The sequence below is a fragment of the Strix aluco genome, chromosome 12 (genome assembly GCF_031877795.1).
Source record: "Strix aluco isolate bStrAlu1 chromosome 12, bStrAlu1.hap1, whole genome shotgun sequence".
Classification (NCBI taxonomy): Eukaryota; Metazoa; Chordata; class Aves; order Strigiformes; family Strigidae; genus Strix; species Strix aluco.
In genome coordinates, this window is record NC_133942.1 from 10,216,931 (window position 1) to 10,232,624 (window position 15,694).

Sequence of the window (15,694 nt, forward strand, 5' to 3'; positions counted from 1 at the left end):
ATTTCAAACACACTGGTATTTTAAAATACGAAAATGTGTTACTTTAGTACAGTCTTCTCAATGGCCATGTTTTAACCCAAAAGCACTGAGATTTAACAACAAGGAAAAAACGCATGTGGTTTAAGTTAGCCACTTTGATAAACATTCCTACAAGTAGAGAGCAAAAGACAATTCCATTGACAGGCTGCTTAGCAATCGAGAACTGCCACGTTTTTGAACATCATGAACTTTCTCATTTAATTTATGAAATGACAGCAGAACAAAAGCTGTCACTTTTTTCATTTAAATAGAAAGACACGACCCTACATTGTTTAAAAGAAGAGCAAAAAGATCTTATCTGCATCACTACAGTAAAAGCAACTCAGGACAGTTACACCTTACAGCATGCTAGACTCAGGATGTCCAAGTGACCATTGCAAATAGTGATGCAGTTTAAACTCCAGGGTTCCTGAAATCCAACCGACTGACTCCTTTTTGTAGTGCTTCACATACTTCTTACTAAGACTGGAACTAGAAAAGAACACTTAGAAATTTTAGCATTAGAATTTTCTCTAAGATGCTTTGCATGCCATTTTGAAACCTTCCTTTCTGATTCAAAAAAAAATACCACCAATATGTTATCACGAAGACAAATGAAAAATGCCATCCCAACACGAACAGGTTTTTTTGCTATTCAAATCTTCTGCCTGCTCTTCCAGTTGAGATAAGCGACGAGGAGTAGTAGTAATAGTAGTGAATGCATCTTCTAGGGCAAGTCACACCTGAGAAACAAACTAACCCGGTCACTAGAAGTACAGAAAGGAAACATCAGGGTTATGCACTGTTTTGCAACATTATGTATAATTAACTTCTAGACTTTATTTTCTCTTACAGAATAATGGTAGCTTACTAGTTAGCAACTGAGTACTCCTAACAGGCCTGATAATGGGCTTCTGTAGAAATATCTTTAAAATTGTCTAAATAAACTATGTATGTATCTACATGCTAGAACACTACCAAAGTATTTGGAAGAGTAAGTAAACTAGCACCAACATAGTGGTTCAAGGGACAAGTCTACCACTCCTACTTGTACTGAGTATTTCCAATGGATCCGCACTGGAGTTCTCATTTCAGAAGCCCTGCTGTAGACAACTCCAACTGACTCCACAAAAGAGCTCTCCTTCGTGTATGAACATACAGCAGAATCCAGCTGTCTACTTCCATAGAAAAAAAAAATCATCAAAATTCATTTTGTCATGCTCACATAAATGCATTTCAGAAACAATAAGTTACTACAATCTCCTTTATTATTTTAAAAACAGTTTTATTCTGTATATTTAGAAACGTGTAATTTTAATAACTGCAGAGAAAAAAATCAGCCACACCTCAATAGCTAATAACTCATTAACAGAATGCAGTGGTATATTATCTAAACAGTAGTAGTGCCATTGTGCCGTAATAAATTGTCTATTAGTAAAAAAATACATTTCAGGGCACATAGTACAGCATCCTTATGACAAATTACAGTAGGGATACTTTTCAAGAACTTAATCAAAGTAGAGAATTCCGAGTTATATTCTTTAAATGCAGCACTTAAAAAGGTAACAACTTTGTGCATTTTTAAAAAATGTCCTTGTTTGTATACTGTAGAAATGCTGCTTTATTGCTGCAGATGTCAAAGTTCAAGGCTCAAAAGGTATGAGAATACAAAGATATCCTTAAGAAACTTTGTTTGTTTTTATATATATTTATATATATAAAAAGGTAAAGCTTATAAAAGTTAATTTACAAACCAAGAACAAAAGTGGTATGCACGCATTATATACAAGCGGTCTATAACATCTATAAATTTTCAAATGCATAGCAGAAAACATACCATCATTTTCTTCTGGTTCTCTTCTGGCTGATGAACACAAACAATACTTGTTCTCTAAACCAAACTCACAAGTTTGCTTTTTTTTGTTTTTGTTTTTTTTTGTTTGTTTTGTTTTTTTGTTTTTCCTCTTTCCCCAGTCTCTCATGATATATTATCTAGGTAAGCACAAAAGCCATACAAACTTAATACAGAGAACTATGAGAGCAAAGACTATTAAAAACATGAGGGTAAGGCATCCCTGCTGGTTAATAGGTCTGTAATAGTGTGGTTAATTTACAAATCCAGAGGCAACTGAACCATAGTCATCCCACATGCTTTTCCCCCTCCCCCCTGTTCTCATGACAATGTTTCCATATACAGCAAGTAGATGTGTTTGCATTAGCCTCTCAGCAGAGAAAATCTAAACTGTGCTACCCCAAGTTGATTGCCATTTCATTGGACATGTACACCAAAAGTCATTTAAAAACTGGAGACCAAAATGTAGTCTTGCGAGTTACAAACACACAGTTGTAAAAACGCAGGCCAAATTCTGTTTTCACCAATGGAACATGAACCAAATTCAGTTCCTCTGAATATAATTCCATTGGTACTTTCAGATTTTAAACAATGAAATACTATTAGTGTCCTTAAAAAAAAAAAGGAAACAAAACAAAACCCCCACAAAAGAACAACCAACAAACCAAAGCATACAGAACCTGCAAAACCCCTACCTTGTTCCCACTGTACACTCCCTACTTGTGGCATGTATTGTGACCATGGTTCAAAGAGTGTACTTGCTAAACCATTGTTAGTTAAAGCAAGATGCTTAAACACTAAGATCCATTATCACTTATAGAACAGTTAATACTTGATAGAGTGGTTCAGTTTATATGTAAGGTCCATCTCAGTTTCACATTATTTACTCAGTCAGCTAACTTAGTATTTAGAAGTGGTCAATTAGGACTGAGACACAGTTTGCTCCAACAAGATAGTTTGGATCCCCGGGAAGAGACTTGTTCTGCCAGGTTTTGGGGTCACCTGTGGGAGGAAAACACAATGCTGGTGTTTAGTATCCGCTGTCAAACAGTGCACATCTTGAAACAACCAAGCTTTTGGACAGGAGCTTTTAAGTTCTGAATCTACAAGTGTGTTTGTTGGTTTTGGGTTTATTTTTAAAAAACCTGCAGTTTGTATGTTATTAATAAAAAATTAACCCTTTATCTTCATATAATGTAGGATAGATTGGTTAGTCAAAGCAGATGCTGTGGCACTCAGGAATTGTTAAATTTAAGTCATTCTACTCTACAGCACCAACATAGTGCTTTCCATTTGAGAAGTGTTAACAGTGAATCAGGTATTCACTGATTTCTTCCTAAACTGCCTGAAAAAAAATAAGACCTTTTAAAAACTCATCTGGGTAGGATGCATTTGAAGTTTCCTGGAACAGTTCTGAACACAGATGAGTCAAATCAGAAATTATGTTGTAATTAAACACTATGACACACTGGTAGTTTTATTTTCTATCATGAAAATTATTGTAGACAGGACTGTAGTAATTTTGCAGCTACATCTCGTTTAAAATTCTGAAATACTGACATTCTAAAGGGAATTCTAGTTAACTGGTACATACTTAAAAATCTTTACAATAGATCTTATCTACTCATGGTCAAAGGTCCTGAGTAACATTCTGTTACAAGGGAAAGTCATCAGCTGCCATCTCGCCAGATAAAGGTTACATTCCACCTGCACAGTCAATTGCCTCTTTCAACTGGAGAGAGTACTCTACATTTATCCACCTAAAGCCACTACCAAAATGCTGCCACTAAACAAAAAGTGTCATCATCCCATTATGGTAGAACAGTGAAAAATGCACTGAGGTTCTCTTGAGCCCTCCAGGTAAATGACATTAAATAGCTTGGCCAAAACAGATCTCCCTTGAGAAATATGCAACAAGTTAGAGAACTCAGTCACACAGACTGCAAACACCTCTGTATTAAACAAGACTGATGTAAATTCCACATAATTTTCTTGCAGAACTCATGAAAACAAAATGAGGTACACAATGCACTGACTGATGGCAACATCTGATGTAGGGACAAAGAATACAAGTGGCCTGCGTATAGTTAGAGAATGCAAACAAGTTTGCTGCAACCAGCCAAGACTCTTATTTCAGTCAGGAGCTCAATAATGCTGGAGGATTTTTCATTTTATGGCAGACTTTTTTCCAACCTTTCCTCCTAGATACACAGTAAGGATTAGACTGTAGCCAGTGCAACCTCTAGCTGTTGAGGATATTTTTCCCCATACTTAGATACAACTGCTTTGGGAAAAAAGAAAAAAATCCTTCAGTGTTTTTTAACTAATACATTCTAATAGGTGTGGCTATAAAACATAACTTTTTTCCCCCAGCCAGTTTTAATACCAGAATAATTCAAGCTTTTGAAGAGGTTTAACAGTAAAATATCAATATATGAGGCTTAAATGTGGCAGAAAGGATGTTAGTAAGTGCAAATGAATGTCACTTTTAGGACAGAACATGGATACATTGAGGAAAGATGAGGTAGAGCAGACGACTGAAGAGAGAAAAAACCCAGAACTGCATAAACTGTTATAAAGCCACCTCGAAAATCAGAGTCCCATAACCAACTAATTTAGAAAGAGAGAAAACAATTATTTATTTAAGACACAGTATGGTCTACTTACATATCATAAGACAGAATTGCCTAATTTTAAGGTTTGTCTCAAAAGAGCAATGTTATGATATACATCCCATTTCAGATTAACAGAATGTGGTGTTATATTTACAGTACAGAAAGTGTTAGGGTTTAAATATACACGCTCTTGCTCTCACCCACACATGCGCACACACACACACATATCCCACTTTGGGAAGGGAGAAAAATGTCTCAGTAACTTCAGCTACTGTTTAGATGATTTGAGTCCTCTCCCTTCACTTCAAGTAAGTTCATGAACAGGTGCTATTAGTTACAAAGGAAGTGTTGTGTCATTTTTGTACATAGTTGTCATGTCTTTTGGGACCCTATCATTTATGAGTCCGTGTTTTAACACTGCCAAGTATACACACACTGTTAAATAGATGCATGCAACACATGCATATAATAGCTTAGAAAAAACAACTAAAAATTATTGCCATTAATACCTCTAGGTTATTGAATCCCCATCAAGGGGATTGGATGCTTTAATCTTTCAAAGCATCAGTGCTTTGGTGTTGACAGTGATAGATACATTAGTGACGGAAGATATGCATACACGGTGGCTTAAATGCTGTACACAGAAATACATTTAGTCATTACTTAGACCATACGTACACATTAACGGTTTGAACCTTCCACCACAAATTTTGAAGGTAGCTGAATAAAACCTTAAGACTTTTTCCCCCAGATGTGCAAACATTCCTTTTTAAATCCCTGTAACCTCACAGCCATTTCATGAAATTGCTTGAAACTTGCCCAGAATTCTCAATTAGGCTCCTCACTGACAAGTTTCAGCCAATACATTCTTCCCCCTCATCCAAGAAAGCCACAGTGAGGTAAAAAATAAACAGGTAAATAAAATTGCAACCTAGTTGCAACTTTTACTATTAACCAGAAACTTCTGGGTAAAAGGCGGTAGAGGAGAAATAGGCAGAAGCAAGCAAGAAAAGTCTTGTGGAAAATCCAGCTACATTAGAATGAATTGTAAATGCTTTTACTGAACACTATAGTTTTCTTAAATGACCCAATTGTTAGCATCAACTTGCACACATGGAAACAGTTAACAAGCGTTAAATCATGATTTATGAGCATGCAGATTGTTAAGATTTGCCAGAGTCCTATATGGTTAATTAAGCAACAGACAAACACCAGTTATGTTACAAAGGCCAATCAGAGGTACATAATCATTTCCTCTCAATTTTAGTGCGACTATCATTTCAAGTGTATTCAGCTGTAGCAGTCCTCAAGAAAGAAGACAGAATAGAAAAATACGATAATATTTATTAGACTAGAGATATTACTCTTTCTGCTATCATGGTTTAGCTATGAATTTGCACCATGAGTAAATGTAAGAAAGACATTTGTAATGAAAGTGAAATGGGAGAGTTTGACACAAATACAATGATTGAGTTCTTTATATTACACAGCATCACCTTTAGCCAAATTAAATTATACGATAGCACCCAAAAGCCCCAAAAGGACAGAGGGAGGACAGCATACCCGACGAGGAGTCGGAGGATTTTAGAGCAAAAGACCAACCATCAGGGGTCATAGACGCACAATGTGGCAGGCGCAGCTCCACTGGTTTCAGGAATTTTAGTCCATGAGGCCCACACATTACCAAGGGGCTAAGAAGTGTTTCACCTACAGGTAAGGGAAAGAAAAACCTGTTACTGATTCTTCTTGAAATAGGTTCAAAGTATTACATAATCACATTGCAGAGCTACTCAGCAACTTAGTTTCAGAGAACAATATGAACATTTTGACCTGTCAGTGAAGAACAGCACTTAGCAAAATTGTTTCTCATAGTCTCTTTCAGAGAGACACATCACAATCTCAGACTGAAAAAGGATAAACTAGTCTGATGATTAAATCATGTGGGGATTACTTTTTTTTTTTTGCCACTGATTTCTAAGCAGGTGTATCAAAAGAAACAAATTCACAAATGTGTAAGCAGCCTTGTTCAGGCATCTCTTTGCACTACAGCTGCAACGTTCTGCTTGTATGGATCACGCTGGGCTGACAAAAGCCTTCAGCAGCTCAAGAGACTATGACCCTTATTGCCAACAGTCAAAAGATAAAGCATACAAACATACAGGTCTATTTTTAGTTTAAAACTCCAAATGTTAACGTAAGATTATTCAGTTGAGGAGCATGTTGTGTTTGGTTTATAAATATTCGAAGTAACTGCAGACTGTAAGCAATGCTTTAGCCACAAATTTATGAAATTAACCCCTTTAGTTTATTGACTTGAGAAAGTTAGGAACTCTGGCAGGTCAGAACACGCATGTGACTAGTGATATGAAAGAGACTCACTATGAAAACACTGCTCAAATAAGATATACTACTCAATCCTTTATTAGTAACCAGTCAGGAATATACTTTTACTTATATAGAAGTTAGAGTATTTTTTTAAACTCTGAAGCTGTTTTCTTTAGAGAAATCAAAAAAAAAAAATGCTGAGTATTAAAGTGTTGAAGTAAATTCCAAATATTTAATGCAAGTCAAATCAGTTTAAGTCATGTACTCTAATTCTTTCGGCCCTAACTGTGTGATGAAGAAATATTTCTAGTAAGAATGCCTAGAATAAAGCCCTACACTTTGTGAGCGAATCTACAGTTTCAAGGACTCTTAAAAAAATAATTTAGAACCTTCCTTTAGTACACTAAGTAAGTTTTAAATCAGTACTTAGGTCTAACAAATTAAATATTCTCAAGTTATAATTCAGGGCCTCCATCTTGCTTGCAACTTTCAATATTAAGCAGAATATTGCTTCCCTTATACTTCTTGAGAGGTGTATACTCTATCTTCATACAGAAATACACATTACATATTGAAGCATATTCAGGTATTTTCATATTCTACTTTGCTGTTGTTAGAAAAGAATTGTATTAAATAACAGAACAGTGTACAGTGCCAGCTCTTACCTTTCTCTTTGTCCAAAGGTGGAAGTATACTGTTGTCTCTGCAGACTTTGAAATATATTTCTTGCTCTATTCCCTCTGGAATGGCTCCTTGTGGTATAATAATACTAACACCAGTCTCTATGGAGCTCAATACACCACCATTACTGTTAAATACACCTCTTGCAGTGGCTACAACAGTGTGTCCGTCTTCTTCTTCCTCATCCTCGAGTGCTGAAGGGCTGAATGTAAGACAGAAAAGCCTAGCAGTTTTATCAATATTTTCTTCTTGAAAGTCAGTGGCATACTTTCCTCTAACATTTTAGTAGAGCACAGCCTACAGTAGACTAGCACTGATTTTAGGAAACCATTAAATGTGTCCCACACTCCATTACATGGGACAACTAAGATGGAAATGGTTCAAGTTCTGCCATGAGAAGAGAACATTTTGAAAAAAAGAAAAAACCATTAAAGCCTGCAAACCCTACAAATGTTCAGAAAGTAGTTAAAGCAAGAATTTGGACCACTTGAATTCTGTGTTTCCAAATGCCCGCTTCTAGAATTATACAGAAAGAGCTTGCCCCAGCCACATAATTACATTTAGTTTTACTAAACTGAATTAACACATCTGAAAGTTTCTTTTTCCTCAAACTCCACTATGACTTTAATACCATGAGGAGTAATCATTCTTATTCAGGCCACACTGAACCCTTCTATTCAGATATACATTCAAAACAAAGCCTGTAAAAAACACAATAAAATTTTTTCCAGATTGCCAGGATATAACTGAAGAGAAACATATAAAATTACAACAGGGCTAGTTTGGGTAGGTTTCAGATCAATTTCTAAAGAATTTCACTCAAAGAACCAGTAACTTCAAAATTTCCAGCCATCTACACAACTACAGAGCATCAAAAAATTTCTCAGGTGCTTAAGAACAAATCTTCTCTTAGAACATTCTTCTATTACATTTCTGAGTTACTGAAACACTAAGTAAGATTTCAAGTCTGGTTCATGTATTATTATTTTGAAATAAAAAAAATAATCAAACACTGTTCTGCAAGCATTAGCAAAAATAATTTAACAAGTCCGCAAATAGCAAAAGAACATAATAGTATCTGTTGCTCTCATCATAGTTCTTACAGTTAAAGCATATTAGGCAGGCACAAGCCACTTCTAAGCAGTTATTGGTTTGTCTCATAAAGAGAACAATGTGAAACTGCTAAAGTGACTTCCTTTCACAGTATTTTTAAAACTTCCCTTACGCACAGGTACCATGAAGTTGGTCTCTCTAAGCCCACAGAATGAATTTAGTGCAACAGCTATCCTTAGAAATTAATTCCATCTTCTAGAAACACGTTGAGATGACAAATTATTACTATCTACCAGAAGATTTACAATTATAGTATGAGAAATGGGAAATAAAAGCCTTGCTACTTTCTAACAGGATGTAAGATGGTACAGGGACATAGGACATAATTTAAGTATATATCCAAATGCTTTTCAATGCCCTTTGGCAGAATTTTAGAATCACAGTATCCATCTTCCAGCTATAACATCAACAGAAATCAGAAGCACAGCAAAAACATTAAAAAAAAAAAAGAAAAAGCTGTATTTTTCACAGGTTTCACAGATGAACTCTTACAGATGTACTAATGGAAAGAAAAAAGCAGCAGCTTACCTTACAGGAATGGCTTTAGGCACAGCATTAACATTATTTGGTTGATATTTAGGCTTGTCGACCTGTACAGCAAAGGTATCCATTCCACTATCAAACTCAGGAGGCTGTGATGAGCTGTGTGCTTTCAAAATTGGTTGAGGAGAATTTGGAGATTTCGATGGCAACTCTGGTTTATGTTGAGCTTCATTTGGCAAGAGATTATGGTTGAATTTAGGGCTTTCAAACTTGCGCTCAAAGGGCCTTGCAGCACTGGTGTAAGGTTTTGTTGTAAAGCGGTTGTAAGATGGAGCAACAGTTTTCTGAATCTGTTCAGTTCCATTAACAGGGCCTTTGTCAGGGAAGCTTTTCTGAGGATAAAAAGTGGACTGCACAGTGTCCTCTCTAGAGGATCTGAAAATTGCTGGCTTATTCTGAGGTGGAGGAGGGTCAGACACAGAGTTAACTGCAACACAAATAAAAATACCAGAACTCCTCAGTAACCATCAGAAATTTCTAGTCACATACGCTATGGCATAAGAATACATTTAAGTCAATTCTTAATCTACTATTTAAAATACATACAAGGTTCAGCTTAGTTCTCTGAAATCATCTGTCCTCATATTATATTTTGTATGTTCAAGTTATCTAATGCTTCATTAAACAGATACACTAGATACAATGGTATGACCTCTCAATAAAAACGTCAGACTGATCTATACCATGACAAAAAAAAAAGAAAACCAGTACTGAAATACTATCATGCACTTACACAGCTGGAAAATTCAGTTGGACTGGGCAGTACTCTCAATGTGAAAGTGAAAACAACTTTTTTCCCCTCCTTTTAGAAGCCTACAGTTATTACCCATGCCTAAAGAATTCCAGTCTAAAGCACAGAGAGGTACATTGTAAGTACTGGAAATTTTACTTCACCTTTGCTCAGACCACTAAATATGGAAGAGTCAGTTGAATAGTGACTAACACCTGGAAGTTACTGTTTCAGACAGGATCACCAAATCATTTCACAAAACTCAATCTCACTATAGTAAAAAGCTATTTTTGTTAATAATTATTCTGAGTTTCAGTTAGAGAACAACATAGTTACCAGTGTAGACATGCTGAAGCAACCACACAAGCACCTGACAAATGATGCTTGTTACTACATGAGACAGGTTAGCTTTCCAACTGCTCACCTTCAGAAAGTGCAGGCTTGTGATGTACTGGGAGAGACAGAACAGGACTATTGATCGACTGAGGTTGTGTATACTGGACTGAAGGAGCAGGAGGAGGAGGAGTTGTAACTTGAGGGACTGGCTCATAGCGTTTTTCACCAACAGGCCTATCCACTGATTCAGTATCTGTTGGCTTCCCCCTGTTGAAATAAAAGAAAAAAACAACATTTGACTGGTCGGTTTCCTCAGGGCTCTGAGCTTGTGCATTCACTGCTATTTTTTTTCTTCTATGATCACCTGATTTCCACCTCTTCCTATAAACATTAAAACACAATTTTCTTTAATATCCTGTCTCAAGTATAAAAACATTTATTGATAAGCACAAAAGATTAAGACAACATTGAATCTTTAAGAAGAAGATTAGTAACACAAACCATGGCAAACAAAAGGCAGATGACATTTCAGGTGTATTTGCGTAATTGCCTACAAGATCTTAATTTTACAGATTCATTTGGGGTAATTTCAATGAAAAGGTGTTGTCTAATTTAGCAGGTCTTCAAATTAAAAATTATAAATCCACTTTTTTTTGAGGGGGGTGGGTGGGTTGTTTTTGAAAAGCATAATTAACCAATAGGACAATGGATTCTAGTACAACTTTTCTAAATACACCTAGTATTTGAACAATGCCATCTTAATTAGAAATGTAATCAGCTTAAGCTTCACTAGCTTTATGTGCATAGTGTAGATAACTTCAAAAAAATCTTATTTTTCAGTATGTTTTTCTTATACTAAAAATATTTCTCCAAAAGTTTATTTTGGGAAATGATTGATTTCACAAATACCTGTAATTTCGGACTACAATATATTGCACTTAGTCAGAATTTACGTGTTTAAAATTTTAAGTGCACATAATGCCTGTGATGAAATGTAACAGTGAGAGGACACCTGAAAACATCCTCACATCAACAACAGTCTTACCACTTGATGTTCCTTTTCAAGTAGTCAGAGCTAGTGTAAGAGCCAAGAAATCTAGGTGATGGCAAAGCAAACAGCAATAGAAGAATGAAAGAAAATAGTCATTCTATCTTGAGCATATTATTTCGTCACACTTTTTATGTTAGTCCTAGCAGTTCTCATATGACAAGGTTGTTGAAACAAAGAGACACTCCTTTTAACAGTGATGTTTCTGATAAAACCTTTACCGTATGCATATGTACAATGATCACCTACTATAATTGAGATTTTGTTAGTGAATTAGGAAGTGGTCAAGATCTCACATTGGCAGATACTGAAAGTAAGAACTGAGATTACACTAAGTCATTTGTTACAGTCTGTATAAACAAAGTTATTAATTATGTTAAAAAAGTGAACAGAATATAAATCCCATATTCTAGCAATCTTCTCAGTTATGGTCCAATTTGCATTAATTTCTCCAGTCTTAACACACATTCCCTCATCCCTTCACTTTCTGTGTGCTCATAAAAATGTAACAGGCAACCATTTTAGACACCAGCCTTACTGCTTCAGAGTATGTTATGAAACTACGGAAAGGGCTGATCAGCTTTTGACAGTCTGCTTGATGACCAATGAATGTACACTCAGTGAGCTAAACAGGATCTGTATGAATCTATCCCTAAAATCAGTATTGCAAAAAGAGATCATTTTAGATCTGCTATATAAGCTTCCATTCCCACTGATTTTATATAAAGCCAATTTTCCAACATGAGAAGTTATTACTGCACACTCACTCACTGCTGTCTTTATTCCAGGTGAGTAGTAGCTGCTTTCTCAGAAAATCGCCCACCTGAAATCATTGCTTCCCAGAGAGGATATTAACCAGGGGAGGGCAGCACTGCAAAAGCCCACAGAAAAAACCCAACACACTCCACACCTAAGCAGAACTGTTTCCCATCTTTCTGGGGAATTAAAAAAAGGGGGAAGGATAGTACATTCTGATGGAGGGAGCAGAAGAGAAGAGCGAGCTGTGACAACACAAACACAACCAGCACAAAGTTGTGCTTAATATGAAGCACATTCTTCTGTCGTAGGTTCCTGCCCAAGGGTCAGCCAATCTCACCCACATTGTTCAGAACCTGGATGCAATGAAAGTGATCCACAACAAAATGCTTGCTTACAACTCGTGAGTATATAAATAAAGATCCTCTAATCATTGATGCACTGTTTTCTAAGCTGTTTCCCACTTCATTTTTTTTTTTTTTTTTTTTTTTTTTTTACAAACCCACTACTTTAATTTGAAATGAAGCAGAAATGAACCACTAGAAAGAACCAGTGGGCAACAGGTGATAAGCCTTGGTGTACAACAGAAAACTTGAACTGCACCGCTGATCATCAGTTCCCATTCAGAAAGCTCCAACTCTGTAGCAGACACGCAAGAGCTCCACTAGAGCAGTTTAAGAAGTTAACACAGGACACTGTTCCTTACTGCCTCCTCAGATGAAGCTGTAACTGATCATGTGAGTACTCTTAACCTACTCAATACAAAATTTAGATAAGCTACCTCATTCTGCTGCATGTCAAGCTAATGCAGGTAACTACATTGAACCAAGCAGGAATATATCCAACTACTCTCAGCCACAGGGGTAGGAGCCTCATAAATTGCTCCAGCTAGATCCACTGAAACATGCCCATTTACAAGTTCTACTATTTTCTCACATCAAAAGAAATCCCTTATTCTACAGTTACTGACACCTGTAACATGCAGATGTGGCATCACCCATATAAAGCAGCTTTAGTAATGGCATAAATTCCTACATGTGGCAAATAAAACCCCAAATTAAAAGAGCAAATCAATTTGTACACACGTAACAGGAACAAGACATACTGTCACAATATTTAGCAGCAAAGAACTTTATGCAGTTTAACATTAATATTTAAAACTGAAAAAGTTGTAGCTAGTGCTCATAAATAAATAAAACCTGTCCTCTGTACCCAGAATACATTATATGGATTATGCAGGAGCAAGAGATTGCATAATCAACAGTTCCTGTATCATCCAAATTTAGTCCTGATTATTTTTAGAAAAGTTTATTCACAGAATAGCAATTACCATATAAATTCACTAGGAAAAAAAAAGATGAATAACGAGCAAGTAGCAGGGTACAAACTGGAAGCTGGCAAAAGGAGAGTCCTGAATATGAATGCTTTCTCAAGACAGCAATTGTTTTGTGTTTCCATGTAAGGACACTGCAGTATGCTTCTAGAGACAGTACTGTCCAACTGAGTAGGGTTCTTGTTTATCTCTTTCCAGTTACTTCCATTAATATTTTAGTCTTTCTCTATTTGAACTGGACTACCCTGGGTAAATTTTCTTTCCCATGTCTGTCCCTTGCTGTTAAGGGTTACATTCTTTCATAAAGAAAAAAACACAACACATTTTTGCCCCTTGTCATATGAAACTATCAGCCATAAGAACAGCATTATTCCTCTGTGGCAGTACGATGTCACCTTCCCACAAGTACAAGCCCTGAAAGTTGCACACTAACTCAGAGTCAAATCAAAACCAGAAATGAGCAGCCAAAGAATGGAAGTGTCATAGCAGACAGAAGTGGTAGGTAGAAGTATGGAACAATCTCCCTTCACTATTAGCCACACTGCAGTAAAAATTCAATAGTTGTGTGTATTTTTCATGTTTTTCAGTGTGTGTGACTACACTGCAGATAATGAACGTACAACAAAAGCTTACAATGCTCTCCATCTGAAAAATTTTACAATCTTCACAGTTACTTGACGAAAGCTTACAACGTTTCTCCCGAAGCATTACCTGCATTTACAATGGCAACACAGTCCATGCCTACAGATCAAAACGGGTAACTTTGGTTTTTGTACGTGGGAATATAATTCTGAAAGCTACTGCAATGCATTATGAGGCCAGCCAAGACTTTTTTTGTAGGTCTCTTCCTATGATGCCCAGAGAGCAGGACAGATATGCTCCCATTATTCCATCAGAAGACACAGGGCAAGTGAAAAGGAAAGATAAAGAACATCCTTGACTAAGAATCAGAACTGGTTATAGATTACTATACACATTCTTTCCTTAGCATATAAAAAAGTAAAATAAGAAGTAGTTATTGTATGTAGACTTCTTGATTAGGAAAAAGTAGTGAATCTTTTAAAACCTGTCAGGCTTTTGGAAAGATTCCAATATTCTCAGTTCACAGTGGAAGACATTGGAGGTGACAAGACAATATTATACAACTAAGAACAGGATTCCTGAGTCCTAGCTCAAATCCGTCAAGACAAGCACTGTATCAAGTACATGAAAGACAGCTTGCACATACGATTAACACTATAAAACTTCAGCAAGCTAGTTTATTATTTTATTCTAAAGTTCTCATTTACATTAAGGTTGCCAGATTTACAGCTTCAGCTGAATAGTCTAGATTTCATGCAGGAATACAACCAAAGCCTTCAAAAATGCCCCATTTCCAGCCTGCATGCAGCAAGCCAAGATAGCTTTCCACAGCAACAGCTACAGATACATTGTTATGTTTTGAATCAAAGAAAATCTGGGAAGTTTAGGTAACTGTATTTTAGGTTTTTAGAGAAGTTTAGGTAACTATTTGCAAAGTTTGCGTAAGTATCCTCCAAGATAGCCAGTTCTTTACCCGAGCTAAATCTGTGTATGAGCTTTCACACAATTTCTGTATCAAAATGTTCCAAATCAAGGAAGCAGTACAATACAGGAAACAGATGTTTCCATCAACAGATTAAATTCTGGCCTCAGCAATATTCCCTAAAGGCTCAGTTTCCTAATGTCGAACATGGTTAATGTGTACAAGCCTGTCTGCAGAATAAATGCATGCAGAACAGGAATAAACCAAAACCTTTGCTTTGAAAGATGTTTAAGCACTCAGTATTAGTTAGACCACGGAAATACTTTGTTATATTCTGTTAGTAAGTGGTAAGCAAAAGTAGTAACATGAAGGTCCTGAAACCTACAAAAAAAATATTCATTTCATTTACCAAAATAAAAAGTTATGCAGTTATGTGTTTTCAAACTAAAGCTACATCTAAACAGAGAAACTGACTTCATGAATATAAAATAATTTCAATTAGATACCACAAACCGCTGGAATTCCACTGACAGAGGCAGAATTTCTGTTTTAGTCCTATATGCCTCCCTCTTTTTTCAAATTAAGAAAACAAATCCCCCAAACTTACTTAGAATAATTGGTGAAATTCAGCTGATTCTGCGGATGTATTGGTTTAGCAGGCTCAGAATGATGGCTGGCAGGAACCTGCGCAGATGGCTTATTTTCAAAACTCCTGCGATCAAAGTATGAGAGCTGCTTCCGATAATACTCTTCATCTTCTTCAGGATCATAATGATTTGAACGCACAATATCTTCAGGTGGCTTCACTTGAGGTCTCTGAGGTTCTGGGGCCCTAATGAA

The 15,694-nt window shown here is 36.3% G+C and overlaps 1 protein-coding gene across 10 annotated transcripts in view; it reads right to left on the reverse strand.

Annotated features, from left to right (window-relative positions):
* Positions 1–1,268: 1,268 nt before the first annotated feature.
* Positions 1,269–15,694, reverse strand: part of TJP1 (tight junction protein 1) — a 197,058-nt gene continuing 182,632 nt past the window's right edge. For 7 of the 10 annotated variants that reach the window (XM_074837745.1, XM_074837740.1, XM_074837739.1 and 4 more), the window contains 6 exons: positions 15,462–15,686; positions 10,302–10,480; positions 9,133–9,574; positions 7,476–7,693; positions 6,049–6,192; positions 1,269–2,872 (listed from right to left, as the gene is read on the reverse strand). In XM_074837745.1, coding sequence (XP_074693846.1) covers positions 2,778–2,872; positions 6,049–6,192; positions 7,476–7,693; positions 9,133–9,574; positions 10,302–10,480; positions 15,462–15,686 — 1,303 coding nt within the window. In that variant the 3' untranslated portion in view covers positions 1,269–2,777. The remainder of the gene's footprint in view (positions 2,873–6,048; positions 6,193–7,475; positions 7,694–9,132; positions 9,575–10,301; positions 10,481–15,461; positions 15,687–15,694) is intronic. The other 3 variants (XM_074837738.1, XM_074837746.1, XM_074837737.1) reach the window with 2 other exon arrangements.